The 19094-nt window shown below is 36.9% G+C and overlaps 1 protein-coding gene across 7 annotated transcripts in view; it reads right to left on the reverse strand.

Moving 5' to 3' along the window:
- The window catches only part of LOC139978272 (aryl hydrocarbon receptor nuclear translocator homolog), a 26397-nt gene continuing 7303 nt past the window's right edge, over positions 1–19094 (reverse strand). For 4 of the 7 annotated variants that reach the window (XM_071988315.1, XM_071988314.1, XM_071988311.1 and 1 more), the window contains exons 3-16: positions 17415–17459; positions 14013–14051; positions 11897–12054; positions 10787–10866; positions 9521–9613; positions 9208–9325; positions 8050–8079; positions 7146–7343; positions 6207–6393; positions 5342–5448; positions 3981–4131; positions 3004–3469; positions 2062–2206; positions 1–1489 (exon numbers count right to left, since the gene is read on the reverse strand). In XM_071988315.1, coding sequence (XP_071844416.1) covers positions 1170–1489; positions 2062–2206; positions 3004–3469; positions 3981–4131; positions 5342–5448; positions 6207–6393; positions 7146–7343; positions 8050–8079; positions 9208–9325; positions 9521–9613; positions 10787–10866; positions 11897–12054; positions 14013–14051; positions 17415–17459 — 2137 coding nt within the window. In that variant the 3' untranslated portion in view covers positions 1–1169. The remainder of the gene's footprint in view (positions 1490–2061; positions 2207–3003; positions 3470–3980; positions 4132–5341; positions 5449–6206; positions 6394–7145; positions 7344–8049; positions 8080–9207; positions 9326–9520; positions 9614–10786; positions 10867–11896; positions 12055–14012; positions 14052–17414; positions 17460–19094) is intronic. The other 3 variants (XM_071988318.1, XM_071988316.1, XM_071988317.1) reach the window with 1 other exon arrangement.

The following is a 19094-nucleotide window of genomic DNA, read 5'->3' on the forward strand; positions in this document are numbered from 1 at the left end:
CTCCCTCCCTTCCTTCCCTGTCCCAAGGAATTGGAAAAAGAAATGACAGGATTTGGGTGTTCTGAGAGAAATGAAAGCGGAGAAGGACTAAAGGTTGTCAGACGTATTAAAAAAATCAAGCGTAAACAATATCTCAGGTAAATTTCACCGGTATTGTTAATGAATATGTAATGAATCATTTCATTCCTATGATGAGGAAAGAAAAAAAAAAACCTGTTCATAAACACAAAGGTAACACTCACTGTGATAAATTCTGACTATTCTTAACAAACAGTGAGCAACTTGAAGCTTTAAAGTAGAAAATCTATTTAGTTTATTATACGTGGATAAAATTATTGCCATTCAATTGTGGAATTGACATGTAAGAAAGCGATTCTTGTTTTTCAATATCCCATTGGCGGACCCATCGGATAAAACGAAAATGGTGCACAGAGTTTGACCACACCATGAAATGCTAGCAAGTCCCTACCTAAGCAAAAAAAAACTAACGGTGTTAATAATTTATTACCTATTCATAATTATTATTCAACCAATGGGATGTCATGATTAGTTAAAATATGACTAAACATAAAGGCAACTAAAATAATCACAAGAAACCACCAAACTGACATAACCATGGCTATTAATTACTCTACTAGTCTATGTTTTCACGATAAACAAATAATACGAACAACAGCAACGAGCACCTCTATTCTATAATGCACCTTTATATACAAACCATCCTCAGAACTTGAACGAAGCAATCCGGATTGATTACATCAACTTCTTACTGTCATAAATTACATTTCAGTAGCAACAATCCATTCAAACTCCACTTTGGAAGTACTTTGTCTGCATTAAAGTATTACTATCTTTTGATACAACTGTGCCAAACCCCCAACCCTGCTTAGAATTTAAAGCAACAATAGGTCAGCGAGGGGATCCTCCTTGAAGAGCGAAATATGTGTTTATACCTAACTAAACTATGGTTGATGACAATAAATGGCACATACCATCACTACCAGATTAAGCCAAAAGGTAGGGGTCCCTTTCATTCGACGAAAGCCCCGACATCGGTGACTATTTCGAGCCGTAAACGGCGAGCACTAAACGTAAAAGCGGCGGCTTTTTTTTCTTCTTTTCTCCGGGTTGCGGTGATACTCTCATAATTACCCACTACGGATCTGGCATCACTCGGAAAACTGTTGAAACATTCCCATTTCGGAGAAATCTTCCACAGGAGGATTGACTGGATAAGCGGCAGGTTGCTGGCCCTCTAGCATGCGGTAAAAATCCGCAGAGAATTCGTCAGGGTGCGGTTGTGACTGTGACTGCTGGGGTGCTTGAGAAGTTGGTCCGCTGCTGGCCTGAGCATCTCTTGCGCCTGGTTGTGGCTGCCATTGTTGTTGTGCTTGTTGTTGTTGTTGCTGTTGCTGCCAAAGGGCTGTACTCTGCCTCTGAATGCCTTGTGTGTCACGGGTTTGGTTGAACGGCATCTGAGGTGTACTCCCTGTATAAATTAGTCATTAACAAATGAATCAGTTAAAAAAAAATTACAAAAACTACACAAATGTTAACAACCGACTTGCCAAGATACAGGTTTGCACATAAATTATTGGCCAGAATTAAGATTCCAAACAGTGACTCTGGATTACAAGCCATGCACACTATCTACTGAGTGAATATACACCATCACTCATTGTGGCATTCTATCAAAATAAAGTTTTTAATTTCTCAGTCAGCTGTTTGTTGATAACTTACTTAATATTTCTCAATTACCGGTGAAGAAAATATTTCTCGAGGCATATTTTTAATGGTAGTCCAGTCGTCCAAGGCGAACACATTTCTCTTCGGACAACCAAACTCAGCTGTGGCGGCTGTTACTTTCCTACATTTTTACAGACAACCAAATTGCTTTTGGGAAACCCAAAACTGTAAGACCTGGTTGTCCGAGAGACAACCAGAAAATTCCTGCAAAGTTTTCCATGTTTTCTGTATATGTTAGGGTATATTGAAGCCATATCCTCTCTTGATGGGTCTTAAGCCTTAACTATCAAAACTAATTCTTATAAATCTTCTCACCTTGGACAGCTTTGTCTTGATTATAGACAAAGCCAGGTGCCCTGCTTGGACTGGTGCTCTCTAGCTGTGTGTAAGTTGGATTGAGTCCTTGTGAAGGGAAGGGCCTACTGGCAGGAGTGCTAGCACCGACAGTACTTGACGAGGCCTGTTGATAAGACCAAGGTATTAGAAGAAAGAGAGTTGTGAAGGTTAAGCTTAACACCATAATGTCTTTAGATCCATTATCCCTACCCAAGCTTTGAATTTTGTTTTATAGACATATCTAAAATGCACAATGAAAACATAAAACACTGTCATCTTTCACAATTAATATGAAGTTAAAGGTTTGCAGTCTTGTTTGAGGCCAAGGCCCCCTCACACGACTTTACAACTTTACTCCTGGTCATTGGTAACTTGTCACACCCACACACATGCACAAATCAAACAAGAGTAATTGTTGTCACAGAGATGTTATTGAAACCCAACATAATCTCATTCAATAACTGAAGTAGTTTTTATACAACATTCATACAAAAACAAGTTGTAAATCTTAAAGGTTGAAAAGGGGAAAAAGATCATTTTATTTTATTTTTCCTTGCAGAAGTTGTTCAGGATTTTTTGCAAAGTTTACATCTTGCAGTTAAAGAGATAGATGTATTTGAAACCAAAGCACCCACCAGGCCCCTTCAAAACAACATTTTGGATTACTTCCTAAACTTCAGGCAAATTTACTAATTCTTCTGAGAATCTACTCAGACGTAGATTGCAGTTGATCAACTGAAGACACCCTAAAAAATTTTCCCCAAATGAAAGATACATAGATTGGCTTTAACTCTTTAATTCTTCATTTTGAAAAGTTTGTTGCGGAAACACTCGACGTGACTAGTCACTCCAAATTGATTAAAGTAGCACTGAAGATTTCCCAACATTAATTAGACACGGATGCTGACTGACATTACGTACCTTAACCTGGCCAGGTACAAACTGATTGGGTCCCCAATTACTGGTACTCTGTCCTGCAGTAAACCTCTTGCTGGGGTCATCCATGACCCCACTGATGGATGGCTTTCCCACGTTCTCCTCTGCAGAGCTCTGCCTTCCGAATGAACTCTGACCTCCTCTTATGTGGGAGTATGGCGTCCCAGAGTATCCACTGCTGCATGGTACAGCGGGTTTGTTTTTGTCCCCACTGACGATGCCAGGCTGTTGTTGTGGTTGTTGCTGCAGTAATGGACGGTTTAGATCAGCTTGGCCAACACTAGCCATGGCAGTGCTCTTACCATCGGGCATCTTGTCCCATTGACGGGCATGGTTGGTAGATGTGGAAGCATAGGCACTGTATGGGGTCAGGGATGCTACTGGTTCACCAGGTGCCTTGATTTTGTTGGAAACATCCATATCTTGACTACTATGAGGTTGTTGAATATTTCTGCAAAATTGAAAGATTTCGAAACATTTTTTATCGAGAAACGATGACATCATTCTCTTGCCTCTGAAACAGACTGTTTTAAGGCAGGGTCGCACAGTGTGCAAGGCTGTAAAAGCTTCTGACGAATAGTTTCAGCAAAGGAATGGTTACTAGGTACAGAAAGGGATGGAATGTTTAAAGAGCTCAGGGCTTGTCCATTTGGAAGACAATTTTTCAAATCATACTCAAGAGAAATGTCCCTGCTCTTTGATTTTTTTTATTCTTTTACCTAAACAGTTTCAACTAATTCTTCCACCCATAAATCATAACAGACAAACTTTATAAATGTAGAATTAAGATGAGCTAGCGATTCAACAAAAGCGATCTGGTATGTCATCTTCTTAAGACCAAATAAAACTATGTAGGATTGGACGTAATGACCAACCAGAAAATACCATATAATATTAAAGAAAAATGTATGGAATGAGAAATGGTAAGGAGTCTCTTGGAATCCACAGAACGCAACACTTACTTGGCTGCTGTGCTCATACAGACGATATATTCAACCTCATCTGTGTATGGATTCAGAAAGCTGAAGCAATTGGTCCTTAACCACGCCCATTCTCTGTTTTTGGTTTGGAAACGGTACATAACTGATAACATCTGGCCCTTCAACTTGACGACTGTAGAATAAAACAGAGCAAACAAATGCCAGACTAGGATGGGTTATAAAAAGACAGTTTCAGAAAAATGGAAATTTGGCCACAAGTACTTTTTACTGGCAAACATTTTCAATCTTGAACCACAGAATACTTTATGATGAAAGTCATTGACTCTTGATTCTTGAGACAGAATGAAGTTCCTTTAAATTCAGAGAACTACATTTGGTTGGGGATCCAGGATTTCTCGAAATGGACAGAATAGGGGAGGGGGCGGGGTGGGGAGGGGGATGAGCAAGAAGAAATGTATTGTTAAATACCAAAGTTACTGTTGAAATAGCTAAGCATATAAAAATAATGTTGAAAAGTAACAACTGCCTGAGTAAAGCAAGCATAATATTCCCACTGTTTACTTTAATTTGATAACATTGTTTGTAGCTAATATTTAGTGCCAAGAAAGTTTAAGAGACAGTGAGGAGAGTACCGCCTGCCCTCCTCCCTGGATCCTCCTCTGACATTAGAACTATGTCAAAGAATATTGCAGAACAAAATGGTCGTTCAAACACCTCTCCCTCTTTGAAGTACATACTTCAGACATTCATTCTGGATGTGAAAACTATGTGAAAACATATTACAGTGTGCAGGTGACATTCAATCGTCACTTCTTATCATACATTTAGGGATAACAACCCTGAGGCTGTCTTAAGTTTGAACAAATTCAACGTTATTTTGAGTGGTACTTGGAAGTTTACGTCAAAGTCGTAAATTACTTAACGCTAGTGACAAAAACTCAAAACAGCTGCTTTTGCATCGAGGCAAAAAGAAGTATCACTTGACGGTGCTACCTTCTTGAAGTTTGTAACCGTTGTGAAGGTGCTGCCTGCATGAAGGTGCTGCCTGCATGAAGGTGCTACCCTTCATGAAGTTTGCAACTGTCGTGAAGGTGCTGCTTGCATGGAGGTGCTGCCTGCATGCAGGAGCTGCCTGCATGAAGGTGCTACCCTTCATGAAGTTTGCAACTGTCGTGAAGGTGCTGCCTGCATGAAGGTGCTGCCTGCATGAAGGTGCTACCTTCATTGAGAGGCGACCATCCTCATCCTGTGATCATAAATATCCTCATGCAATAACATTCACATCTAAAATACCAGGCTGCTTGAACTGCAATCAGATACAAACTGAGAGAAGTTATGACGCCGTCCCTCAAGCCAATTCAATTAAACGCTCTTTTTCTCACCTTGTTCAAAACTTTCCTTCATGTGGGTTTGGTCTTCCGGATGATAAAAGTCAAAACTAGATTTACCGAGCAGTTCCTGGGGTTGATAGCCTAACACACCAGTCACTCTGTCAATTAAAAAGGAAGAAAAAAAATTGTAGGCTGTGATTGAAAGAAACTTTGACAATGTTTAGACTGAAAATGTTTAGACTGAAAATGTTTATTAATGTTGGTTGATGAATGAAAAATGGCATTTAGAAGCAACCAGAATTTTTTGAAAGACTTTACAGTAAACTAGAAGGGTAGCATACCAATTTGATATTGGTGCTTTTTACATCCTGCAACTATTTTACTTTCGGTGTCAAGTTAGCACAACAGTTAGTTTTGACATTTCGTGGTGAGCCTTGAAAAAATTTAAATTTACATTACAAATTTTAAAACCTCTCATACATAGCACAAGTTTGGCAACCTCCATTTACATAAATATATATATTTATTTAAACAGATATATCTTTTTCTTTCATGACATACTTCATTTCAATTCACAGAAATGTTAATGCAATTCCTACACAACAAACAATTATTATATAATAATATAAACACTTTATTCTCAATTAAATCTTAATAATAGGAACATAAAATCTTACATAACAGGAGTTTTCTTTTTAAGCTTAGTAAGTTGTATATTGCTGAGAAGTTAGTTCATAAATGGAAACATTTTTATATTTAAAATTTCTTAGGAAGGCACTGAAGATTTGGCAGTCTCTTTTAAGAATCAGAACTCACGCTATAATATAGTTTCTCTAAATCTGTTACAAAAGGAATTGGTACAGCATGCAAACAGTCTCAAAACAAAATGGATAGCTTAAATAGAGAGAAAACCAACCTTTGATCTACAAATGTGAATTTTCCATCAATATCATTTCTGGTTATAAAGCCGTTGGGTGTACCAGCCTCTCCAAGGTCACCACAGTTAGGTGTACTGGTTACTTGTAGCCGCCCGATGGCTACCAGGCAGTAATGGCTGGAAGTATGACCATCTGAATCTGCTTCTGCCTGGTCCATGACTAAACCTATACAATATAAATACATATTAGTGGTTAGGGATACTGATTAATTGTAGCCCTCTTACCCCCCCCCCCCTCCCCTGATAGATACTAGGCAACAATGGCTGGAAGTATGACCATCTGAATCTGCTTCTGCCTGGTCCATGACTAAACCTAAACAATATAAATACAAGTTAGTGGTAAGGGATACTGGTTCATTGTAGCCCTCTTATCCCCCCCCCCCCACCCTCCCCTAATGGCTACCAGGCAGTAATGGCCTGGAAGTATAACCATCTGAATCTGCTTATGCTTGGTCCATGACTGAACCTAAAATATGTAAGTAAGTTTTAGCGGTTATGGGTACTTGTTACTTGCAGCTGCCCGCTGGCTCCTAGAAGGTGGCCTGATATTGTGTAACCAATTTCAAACACCATTTTGTTTGTAAAATATTACTTCAACTGCTCATGAGAAGTAATCTCTGTTTCATGGACAATGAGTCTTAATAAATCAGAACCCTCTATCCCCATGCATCCCCCACCTTCCCCCCCCCCCTAAAATGAAGCCTAACATCATCTGCACTAAATATGTAATCTTTAATGTCATTGCACAAACTGGTAAAATTAAAAGTTACTTTTTCTCACTAAGGTGACAAAAATTAAAGCCACATAGAGGAGGGTGCTAAAAACAAAGTTGTAAAGGATGTGAAAAGTACATGATGCATTATTGCTACTAGCACATCTAATATCTTCTATCAAAAAAGTGTCTTTTCCGTAACTTACCAGCTGACGGGGGCCAGTTTTTGATGTACCCTGTACAGTGGACCACGGCATGCTGTTCTCCATCTTTGGATGCCACAAGAGAACTTCTGTTCCTCATGTGACAGAACCTGCCCATTGTTAAGGGATCTGGTTGAGTGCTGCCGTATTTCATTCGACAGATGAAGGCTCTCCTGGAGCCCATACAGAAACGCATGGACGCTACAGAGAAAAAAATGAAAAAGTACCCCATAAAATAAACATCATCTGTCTCACATTTTAACGAGCCATGCTCTTGATGGTAATAAATGGCATCAAATCAATATTCCATATCAGAGAAAATGATAAACTGTGGACAAAAGTTATGCATAGTCATGTCCAGTTCTACCAAATAATTACTAATGCAATGGTAAGGTTTCATGTGCAAACTTCTGCAATTAATGGCAGAGGGGTAGTTATGAACGTGTATTGGATGTTCCATTATACGACGGACTAATCTGAACATAAATCAATTTTCATATCAGTCAGTCTATTAAGATACTATGCATTACAGTACATTCAAAGTTGTTAAAACATTGCACAGCATATGGCAATGTCCTGGTATTCTTAATTCTTATACTCTTTTTGTTTGTTACATTTCATTGCAATAGCATACATTTATTTGCGGGTTCTTGTGAACGTTTTAGTAATAATTTGCACTGCAATATTTTGAAATACCAAGAACTACTAAAATTTTCTCGGATTTATAATAAAACAGTATCTAGCAATGAAATAATGTTGTCCTGTAAAGCCAAACAAATCTGGCTTCAACGTCACAGATGAATTCACAAAAATAGTTCTCCTTATGAGTCTCATATTGGACACAGAGCAGAACTGTTTTGATTATAATCTCAACTAAAACATACAAAGAAAAGTTTTAATGACTCACACTGCTGTCCTTCCTTCTTCACTGTACCAGCTGTAACAGATAAAAGAGATTTAAAAGAATTGTTGAAATATGCTTGTGATATGAACATCTTAATCAGTTGAAAAATTTGTATCCTTTGCAAGAAAAAGATCTGGTAGCATGCTACTAAGCGGAGGAAATCTAACTTCTTGTATAAAGTTTACAAAAGTAAATAAACAGGGGAAATTGACTGGGAAATTGCAAGCATGTTCTTTCCTCTTTTTCTTTCTTGTGTAATGTTTCTTAAGAAATCAATAACTTTATGAAACAAATTATCGGCAATTTGTCGGGATAACGGTACATGGGAAGTAAAAGCAATCTTTTAGCGCTGCAACATATTGAGAATTTTAATATTATGTAAACTCCCAGTGAAATTCTTGAGAGATGGCCAGTGCTCGAATATTGATAAACTGACAGTCCGAGTGGCAAATTGCAGTGATTCCTCTCAATTCTGTCACAACCCCTCCGCCTTGCCACCTTCATCGTTCCCATTTTCCATCCATATCGCTAAACATCACCTAAATGGTGTTAAATTTGCTTTTTTTGTTATTCAAACCTAAGAGGTTTTATTTTCAGCCCTAGACTAACCACTTTGCACAATGTCACCTGTAAAGGCATTCAAATCAAACAGTGATATTCAAGAGCAATTCATACTGTTTTGCTGATCAAAGGCTTCATCTCTAGCTTGTCAGAGAGGTCCCTATTGTCTCATATGGTGACTGTACAGTAAATGTCAATCAATACGTTGGCTTCAAGGAAATTGAGTGAGCGATTTTGTTATGTTCTGTGACGTAATGTTAAGGGTGCCTAATATATAAAATATAATCAAATGTTTCAAGATGTGAAGGCGGCCTTGAAAAGGCCTTTACATTATTGTCAGTAGACACAAAAGTGATTAATAACATGTGAACATCACAAGAACCTTAGACATTTTCATTTTGTTACAAAACCTACCTATCACATTTGCAGAATCTTTAGGCATGGAATACTGCTATACACATCACTATTCCTCTTCCTACAAAAAGACTTCCTAAAAAGTTTACAAACAAAGTTTTGCTTTTTCAATTTCGAAGGATGAGATATAATCATACGTAGAAAAACAGACCAACCTTTGGACTGCAAGATACCGGCAATACTTACTCTTTAAATCCAGCGTTCTACCAGTATTGTGTGGTTCCGTCGTCGAAAGCTGTTCCCGCAGCTTATCTGCATCATCAGGATGAATCAATTCATAGACTGAACCGCCCACCCATTCACCCTGCAGATAAAAAAAAATTAACCAGAAATAAAATAAGTGATACTACTGCACTTAAGTTTCCTTTTAGCAAGCCATATTTTGAATAATTTTAAACTCTACTGTATCTGTGAAAGCATACCGCTTTATATCAAGCCTTCTTTTTTCTTTACAATGGGGCCTATCCACCTTGTAAGTAATGATAAACTTTCCACTGACCTGCGACTGGTGTAATACTGGAGTGATTGAATCTGATACGTAGATGATACGACCACTCTCACAGGAGACAACGAAGAGGAACCCATCAGCAGCCTGAAAAAAAGGAATATAATATCAAATATTTAAACTTGAATTTAATGTCAGATTCTGATAATGTCAGAGTATGAAGAAAACTTAAAATAGACTGACTTTACTGCTGGTTTGTGACATTTGCAAAAGGAAGGCTCCCCCCCCGCCCCTCCTCTTCCCCCTTTCTTTCTTCACTAAGACCACAGATTTCCAACAATTCGGTGTCTTATACACATTTTTGAAGTGTAACCTCAACTAGTCAGGATGTTAGATAGTGTCAAACAGTAGTAACGGTGAAGGAGACATTCATAGCTAGCAGTTGTTTTTCAGTAAAAGCATTGCAACAAGCATTGCCTTGGACTATATCGGAAATGGCAGGACACCACAGCAACTTTTCAGCTTTCAAATGGATACTCAAGCAATCTCCAAACCTTGAGAGGACACTATGACATTTTTTACAGAGTGAAGGGAAAAAACATGTCCAAACATTACAGAAATCAGGAAGGTATCACATTTTTATGCCACGCTTTTGATTGAGAATATTACCAGATGTCACATCAATATGTCAAAGCTTAATGAGCCCATTATGAAGGCACCTAATTAAGGAGCACAGAAATTGTTGCCATCGTATCCAGTGATTAAGAGCATCACGGCATATTGCATAGCGAAATGCTATGCAAAGTGGGCACATTGCTATTCCAGTTCAAAGATGTATAGCAGGTTCTTTCTTACACAGGAAACATAGTAATCTAAGAGACAAAATTCAAAGCCTTAGAATCTGCTATGCAAAAGTGAACACTAAATTATTCACTGCACAGTAGCGGAAAACAAGCTGTTTGCGATCGGTTGCCAATTACCAGCAGTTTTTACCAAGTACTTCTCAGAAAGGCTACCACTCATCAAACTGAAGCATACTTGGAGATACTTTTCACCCAAGAAATAGTAATTAGTAAGAAATAAATGATTCTATTCTATTAAAAAGTGTAATCCATATTGACAATCTTTTACATAGGTATTAAATAGAAAATTTTTTACAAATGTTTTGCATGATATGAAACATAACTTGGTTAGTGAAGCTTATGAACTGACTAAAAAAGATTTTAGTATCAACACGTATTGCATGATAGCCAAGCTTAAAGTAACAGCTAGTTTTAACATCCCTATATGACTATGAGTAAGTACTCTGAGTAACCTTACCTCTAGTATCAGATGTTTGAGCTCCTGATCTGTAAGAAATGATGGTTTGTACACACCCTCTGTGCTTGTATTACCAGTACCTAAGGAAGGAAAAGAAAATTGTTAGCAGATTACTGTGGGCAATGTTAAAGCGAGAGTGGAATGGTTGTGAGGAGACAAGTTTCCCTTACTTAGAAAGCAGACTACATAACCAGAAATGAAGCTGAAGAAGGCATGGGAATTCCAAATTCATACAATTAGGCACAAATGGTAGTACCAATAGCTCAGTAACTACTGTTTTGTATCGTTTTTTAAAAGTGTTTCTACCATTGACAATCGTGCACATGTACCTCTGAGTAGGTCACAACTCTATCAAACACATGAAGGCAAGAATTACGGGGAGACTACATAGACCACAGCATGTCACTGTCTTCAATAGTAGCCTTTTGACACATTTCAATAATTGACAGTCATACTTCAATTTTGATGACGTTTATAGCTCATTACAGTGACAGTAGCCTATGTCACACAGAATACAGATTTCCAGACTGAACCACCTGCAATGGGTAGTTTCCAAGTTATCAGTTATTATTGCTTGATTGTTCGCAACCAATCTTTGGACAATTATTTGAATAGGGCAAACAAATTCTTGTGCTAGAACAAAGTTTTGAACCAAGTCCTGAGCCCTTAGTTGGTTGCTCTTCCACCAACATTATAGCCAATTCTTAACTACTGCTTTAACCACTGAGTTATCCAACTGTATCCAAAAGTATGAACTGCTAGAATAGAACAGTTCAAAAAATGTTAACATTTTATTGTGATTGAAAATATCAGGTAGCATGCCCTGTATTAGTTAGTGAAAATGTTCTCTCAAGGCAAAAAAATACCATTGGACTGGTTTTAGACATGTTACCACATGTATAGGAATGGATTTCTTAGCAATTATTTGTAAAAGTGCACTTATGGAGGGAAATACGGTGTGCAAATGATGACAATCAAGATTAATAATATATATACTGTATCCATTAAAGTTCAGAGATTTCCACCATGATCCTTAACCCTGTCTTTTCTTTTCCACGTGTTTAAACCTCTCTGTCATCTAATGAGAAATGACTTTCTGATTGAGCTAACCTCTTAAAGATTTCATGTGTGTGACTGCCATGCGTAGTATGGTCAATTTGTCTGGTTTTCGTGCCAGTGCACTGCATGATGGGACCATATCCGCCAGCTCAGTGATGTATGCCGTCATCTTGTTTCTTCTACGCCTCTCTATTTCACTGTGATTCTCTCTGATGGGAAAAAGAAAAAAGAATTAAGTATGTATGTTTATTCAGACCTACTAGTAACAACAACAACAATAATATTATTATTATTAATTATAATAGTAATAATAATAATAATTACGATAAAGGGAGTTTGGTATAACAGCAGCAGAGAAAATTTCTAGCTTGTGGGATGCCCAATTCCTTTCTCCTTCCAAATTTATCTTTCTGAGACTCTTAAATGCAAACTCCTTGCATGTGTTTGCTAGATATCTTAAACCTAGAGAGGTTTGCTGTTCCACTTTTGCTGTTCCACATTTTTTTCCTTTAATTGTAGACAAATAACTTTGTTTCTTAATGCATTTAAGAAAACACCGGACAAAGATGTTATGAATACGATGATTTATTTATTAATGTCATGACATACATAATGTCTTTTAATTTCTCATCATCATTGTACATTGTTAATGGGATCCTTCTCCATCGAGGAGTTGAAGTAAAAACAGATGGCAAACCACTCCAAAGAAATTCTCCAAAAAAATTACATCTTCCTAGTTTTGAGTAGGAAGTATCATTTTTTGTGTGGATACACTCTCCTAGAGACATTAAACTAATTCTGGCTGGGAATTAGAGTAATCAAAAAGTTAATTTGTCTTAATACGGAACCTTCTCATTCTTAATACAAAATGTTTGACAGTCTACTCTTTAAAACTGATGAGAAAGTAAAATGTATGAGACTTCAAATTAAACATTTACAGAGAGAACAAACATGGGAGATTGATCGGGCTTGTCTCTACCAACATGAGACTAACATTTAAATGGCAAACATCTGGAGTGGAAGCATTTAGGAATTTGGTATGCTTCAAATGTCAGTATCATCGCTAAGTCAACATACATACATATTAATCTGCCGACTGCACCTTTCGGCGTTTGCATTATGGGAAAAATGATCTTAAAATCATGGTACAGGTGGTTGTGCACGTGTGTGCACCCTGTGCTTGTTTCCTTTTTGCTTCATTTTTTTTCTTTCATTGTTTCATATGTGTGTGTCCTGTGTCAGTTTTTATCTTTGTGTGAAATAAACATATGATAAATTAAAAACATGAAACAGACACAGGACACAGAGTAAGATGTAAAATTACCTCAAAGAACTTAATAAATGGTACCTAAGTCAGACCATTTCAAATGTACAAGACTTAAAATTTTTGAAACTGTAAAATCTATCTACAAAATAAAATCTACAGGACGCAACATTTTGGAAGGATTTAACCTAAACTTGTGTACGTGCTGGTATTGAAAGAGACTACAGTACAGTAAAATACAGAATGTTGGGTATCCCTCCTTGACATTCACGCCTACTGGAGTGTGAGAATATCTAGTTGGTACGTCCACTAAAGTTCAATTCCTACCCGAGATCGTTTGTTACTTTTGCAATCTTTTCAAACTGTCCACAAATTTAAAATGTCAATAGGATGCCATACCTCACATAAATTCTTGCTTACGACCTCTATGCCTAAACCTGAGCTCAGAACAAGTTTCTCTGAACTATCGCTTTTAGCATTCTACGCAGTTTAGAATCTAAATGACACTGTTGGGAGAACAAATTAAATCCCTTCTTATTTTTGGAATTTTGACAAGTGTTGTGAAAAATCTTAATTTGTTTAGTTTCTTTGAGGACCTCACAAGTGACATCGTTTTACCAAGTGATTTGAAACACCACCTACTTTCTTTTTCTATACAGAAGGATTTTTAGCTATGACAAGTAACAAGTTTAGATTGGAAGGATAAGTTTAGATTGGAAGGATTGCCTATAAATGGCATTTACAGGACCGGTCAAAACTTTTTCACTATCTTCTCTGAGAAAACAAATATGCGGACTAGTCCCTACAGCGTTTTTTCCAAATCGTAATCAATGAACTATGCAACAAAATTTGCATGAAGATGGCGAATATATAAGAGGTTTTTTGAAACAAAAGGACTCCAACCTGGCGTATCTTTCCTTGTCGGGTTTATCCTCATCACTCCTGTGACAAAAAAAAAAAAAATTATTGATTCAATTAAAATCAAAGACAATACTACAGTAAAGGATGTTCAGTGTTATATTACATACAGAATACTGCATGGCAGAGTCAAAAGTTTAAGCTCCATTTCTTTGTTAATTTTTTCTATAATCTACACTTTACTAATTTAACAGATCCAACCATTCAAGGGAAAGACAAAGTATTTAAACTGTAAACATGTATGTTCTATTAGTGCACCAAACTTGCATCAGGAATGAATAAATTAAAGAAATACATTAAGTGCACTTGATTTCCCCTTCAAAAAAAAGTTTCTAGAATACTTTCACTATCTACTTCTGTACAATAGCTACTTTGGGACTTTTAATCAGGGGAACACCAGAAGTGGTGTTGATGGCAACCAGAGCATTTAGTAGATGCCGATATAATAACAAAGTCCAGTACTCGAGAAAACACTTCCAGACACTTTTGTGTGATTGAATGTTAGGAACCGTAAGTGATTGGTAGGGACCAGGTGTTAATGGCGTAGAGTGTCCTAAAGATAAATCCATAAAGATATCATTTAAGAAGCAGCTTTTTGAGTAGATTTTGATCAATTTTTGATACTGTTTCATACTGCAGTCCTAGAAAACTTGCATGCATTTCATTAGCTAGACTAGCCAACTTTCAATTCAAATATTTAAATACCAGAAGAAAAAAAAAAAGCATATTTGTATATTCACTTGAAAAGTATGTGATTGAAGATCAACAGTATTGCATCCAAATTTTAGCATGCTGAAAATTACTAATAAAGTTTTCAAAAGGACTTTCCTAGAGTTTATAACTAACCAAATTATCCAGACTTTGAGGAGTACTGAGTGAGACATGTAAATTTATGTTACAGTGAGGCAAAAATGCTTTGAGGTTGGTAGTAGGATGCCTGTTGAAATCCTAGTAGTGCCAGTGACCATTGTTTGATATTCTAGCATATTTGGGGGGCAATACTACTGTTACTATTATAAATGAATCTGGGAAACAAATTGTACAGAGGGGAATCTAGCTCATGAAATAATTAATTGCTCATTAACCTTCAACCAATGGCCTTGTGTGACCAATTTGCAATATTATCTTGACTAAGTGATACTCCATGCAGTTTTGGTAAAATTGATGACTAAATGCAAAAAGAAAAAAAAAACCTTAAGAAAGATTACTATTTAATAGGTTGTTGCTTTTATGATTTCTTTATGCTCCTCTATTGTTTTATAATTTAGGTTTTCTCATCCAGGTGAAAGTGATTTTCTGATAACCATCACTTAGTATAGCCTGACAGTTTTAATCATCAACTGCAAATTCTGGTAAAGTCAACGATACTGTACAGTAAGATCTGGTAAAGCGAGAAGTCCGAAAATATGTGATTCAAATGAAAGAAAGATCATCACCAAAATAGGTCTATAGGTATATATAATGAATAGAAGATTCGGAAGGGGGAGGGTGATGGGCGATGACCCGGTTGAGGGTCAATGGGGGGGGGAAGGCAGTGCTTAACTGTATTACCAGTTACTGTATTAGACTTGGGTAGATGGGAAGGTGCAATAGTAGTGTCGAGACAGGTAAGAGAGGAGGGCAGTAAATTCAACGATACTGAAGGTCCGGTTAGGTGAGAACATGTTCTTAAGAACAAAACATGACATTCTCAGCATACTGTACTGTATGAGTTAACAGAGGTACAGATTAAGTCTTAACTCCAAATTCAAATACTTAGGCCATACTTTATTCACCTTTCTTTCTTAAAAAAAAAACTACAACAGAGAAATTAAATTATAAAAATATACAATCCAACAAATACAGACTAGTGCAAAACAAGCATCACTTGTTATGTACTGTATCTCCCTCCCCCTCCCCCCCTGTAATAACAGAAGGAAATAGGGACTGCCTTGCTTGATTTATGCCAAGTGCTATAACAACCTTTGAATCACAAGGTTCTCTCTGAAATATTACAAAAAACAACTGTTTCAAACTATCAGCAAATTTACTATCAGAGTCTCTTATAATAATCTAATTCACTGTGGCCATTTTAGCATATCTAACAGCTTTAATGTGATAGAGTCCCCTTTGGAGGCTCAAAACACACTTGAACAGAAAGAATAAATGTGGTGCTCGTGAAGGCATACAGTAAGTACATGACATGACAGACCACCACTATGAGATACTGCATTTATAGGCTCAAGTGTGTGTGTGTATGTGTGTCATACTGTATGAAACAATCGTGTACAATACACCACAGGCTCTCAGTTGTTACCTTTTGAACAAAAAATTGGTAGCTAATATCTCTAAAATACCAACAATGTACCCATATTTTTACAATACAAGCATAGAGTCTGATTATGCAAACAATGTAGAAACACTTCACAAGATGTTGAGCAATCAAAACAGCCATGCTGTAGTGAATCAAACAGCCACTTGACATGCATACACACCTATTAAATGATATAACCTTGTCAAACTCATACAGTTTTATTGAGAAAACAGCACACAGTCCCTAATTCATTGCACTGAGAAAATGCAGAACGTGACTTTTGGCTCTTTCCACAAGGAAAAGCTGAAACCAAGCTAGAAGGTTACCATGGTAACTTTCACCAGAAGCATGACTAGTAGGAACTTCAACCAATTAAAGTAGTTACTTGCATGATAGCAGCCTTCTGTGACATACCAACCACACTACAAATTAATCCATAGATACACAATGTCATGTCTACAAGTAATGCTTTCTAGTTAGGTTCTTTGTTCCCATAGTTATCAGAAGTTTGGACTGAACATTATTACTAGTCAAATGTATAACACAGTGTACAGTATTACACAACAAACTTCAATCAGATGTAAACAAAAGATATCAGACTGTAGACTTGCAGTGGGTTTTGTTGACGTGATGTGAAATAATCTTGACTTTCTCAATACACTTAACTATAAAGATCTACAGCCTTTTAGAACATTTCAGCGATAGAAATCCTTTCTTCCTGAAATCTACCATTGACATGATTGTGAATTTATACCTCATAGAGTTTGAAAATATAAAGGTCTTTATCCCTACCATAGATTACCTTGCTCAATGAACCTTCGCCTCCCACCATTCTCCTACATGCTATCACACCCATTTCCACCTTACCCTCATCCTTCCCCCATGCTATCCCAACCATTCCCACCAAACCACCTCCCCGCTCAATCATTATCCTTTCCCACCCACCTTCCCCACTCCAGAACGCTTTCCAACCCACCCTTGAAGTTTTACTATCTACAGTAAATATTCTATCCAAATTGGTAACTTTGAACACTACACTAAACTCCATTTATCTCCCACCCAATGACTAAGTTACTCAGATGTTAATCTCTTACCTCTGCATCTTGGTTGACGAGACTTCCTCATCCCCATCATCAGGCCTGAGGAGAGGGGGAAAAAATGGATTAGGATCAGGACTAGCATATTGTAATGGATAAATGACTAGAAAGTTAGTCTATGTTGCTGATTTCACTTCGTCCATTGCTTGTGCAAGGAATGATTAGTCTAGTATCGCATCACAAAATGCTATTCATAATGAGCAAATTGCTATAAACCAGACACACCAGTGCAAAGATGTATAATAGTGTTTTACTTTGTACATACATAGTAGGTAGGTACCAGAGTATGTTGTAAGGGAACGTTCAGTGCTATACAAAATTCGATCACTCAATTATTCCCTGCTTGTATCTTAATTTTCATCAATGACTGTACCAACTTGGAATTTACAGTGCGACCACCAACTGGTTGAAACAGTCAATGAGAAAAGTAGCAAGTTCATGCTTGGTTCATTCATGATATCAAAGCTGAAAGTTTATCATTACCAGGTCTCAAATGTAGCTAACACTGTTTTATTTGAATATGACACTAATATATTTTTGGAAAGTGAGGATGTTCATTACTTACAAAAAAATGTTTGCGATGAAGTTAATATTTTCCTGCAAATGGTTTACTGCAAATAAGCTCTCACTAAATATTGATAAGTCGAGTAATATATTCTTTAATACACATCTAAAGCATAATTGGGATCATCAGATTACAATGTGAGGTAAGTGCATTACTAGGGTTGATACTTATTATTTTTAGGTGTGTACAGTATATTGATTAAAAACTACACTGGCATGATCATATCTCAAACTCTCTAAAATAATAGCTCGAACGATCGTGTCATTTCAAAGTTAAAACGTTTTCTACAACAGTGTGTTCTAAGAACATTGTATCAAACTTTGATTGTCCCTAACATTTCATACTGTGCTATAATCTGGGGCGGCACTAGAAAATCCAATTTGACCCAGTTGTTTATATTACAATTTACAAACATTTAACAACAGCTATTCAGCGTATTGCTAATGTGGCGTCTCGTGATCATACTAGAGTACTAGTGTCTTATTTTGCACTTTAAATCTTTGAAAACTTGATGATCTTATTAATATATATATGCTTTGTTTACGCATCTTTAAATAACACCCTGCATTTAATTTCAAGATATTTCTCTACTAACAACATTATTCATACCTATGATACAAGACAAGCTGATAACATTTCTCTGTCGTCCAGCTCGTACAAACTTTGGAATGTTTATGCTTAAGATAACATGTCATTTAGACTTGGAATACAATACCAACAGATATTAACATGTTAAAGTCTGCTTCACTTTTTAAAAGGATGACAACTAAACAATGCATTGAACATTATTAATATTACATCTATCATAGCACTGTTTGAGCTCATAAACTGTATTCATATTTAGGGATGCACCGGATATCCGGTCCGGCCGGACTATCCGGCCGGTGGGTGAGCAATTATCCGGTTCGGGCCGGATATATTTCAAAATCCGGCCGGATCTTTTTCAAAATCTGGCCAGAACTTTTTCAAAATCTGGCTTGAATTATTCCTTCAAAAGGTGTTGGTATTAACTTAAATCAATGTAAATTGTAAACCATTTCCAAAACTTAATAAAAACATTCAAAGTAAGGGAAAGTTAGGTTTAACATGATTAATTTACATACTGTATCAAG

This window comes from Apostichopus japonicus, chromosome 13 (assembly GCF_037975245.1).
Source record: "Apostichopus japonicus isolate 1M-3 chromosome 13, ASM3797524v1, whole genome shotgun sequence".
Classification (NCBI taxonomy): Eukaryota; Metazoa; Echinodermata; class Holothuroidea; order Aspidochirotida; family Stichopodidae; genus Apostichopus; species Apostichopus japonicus.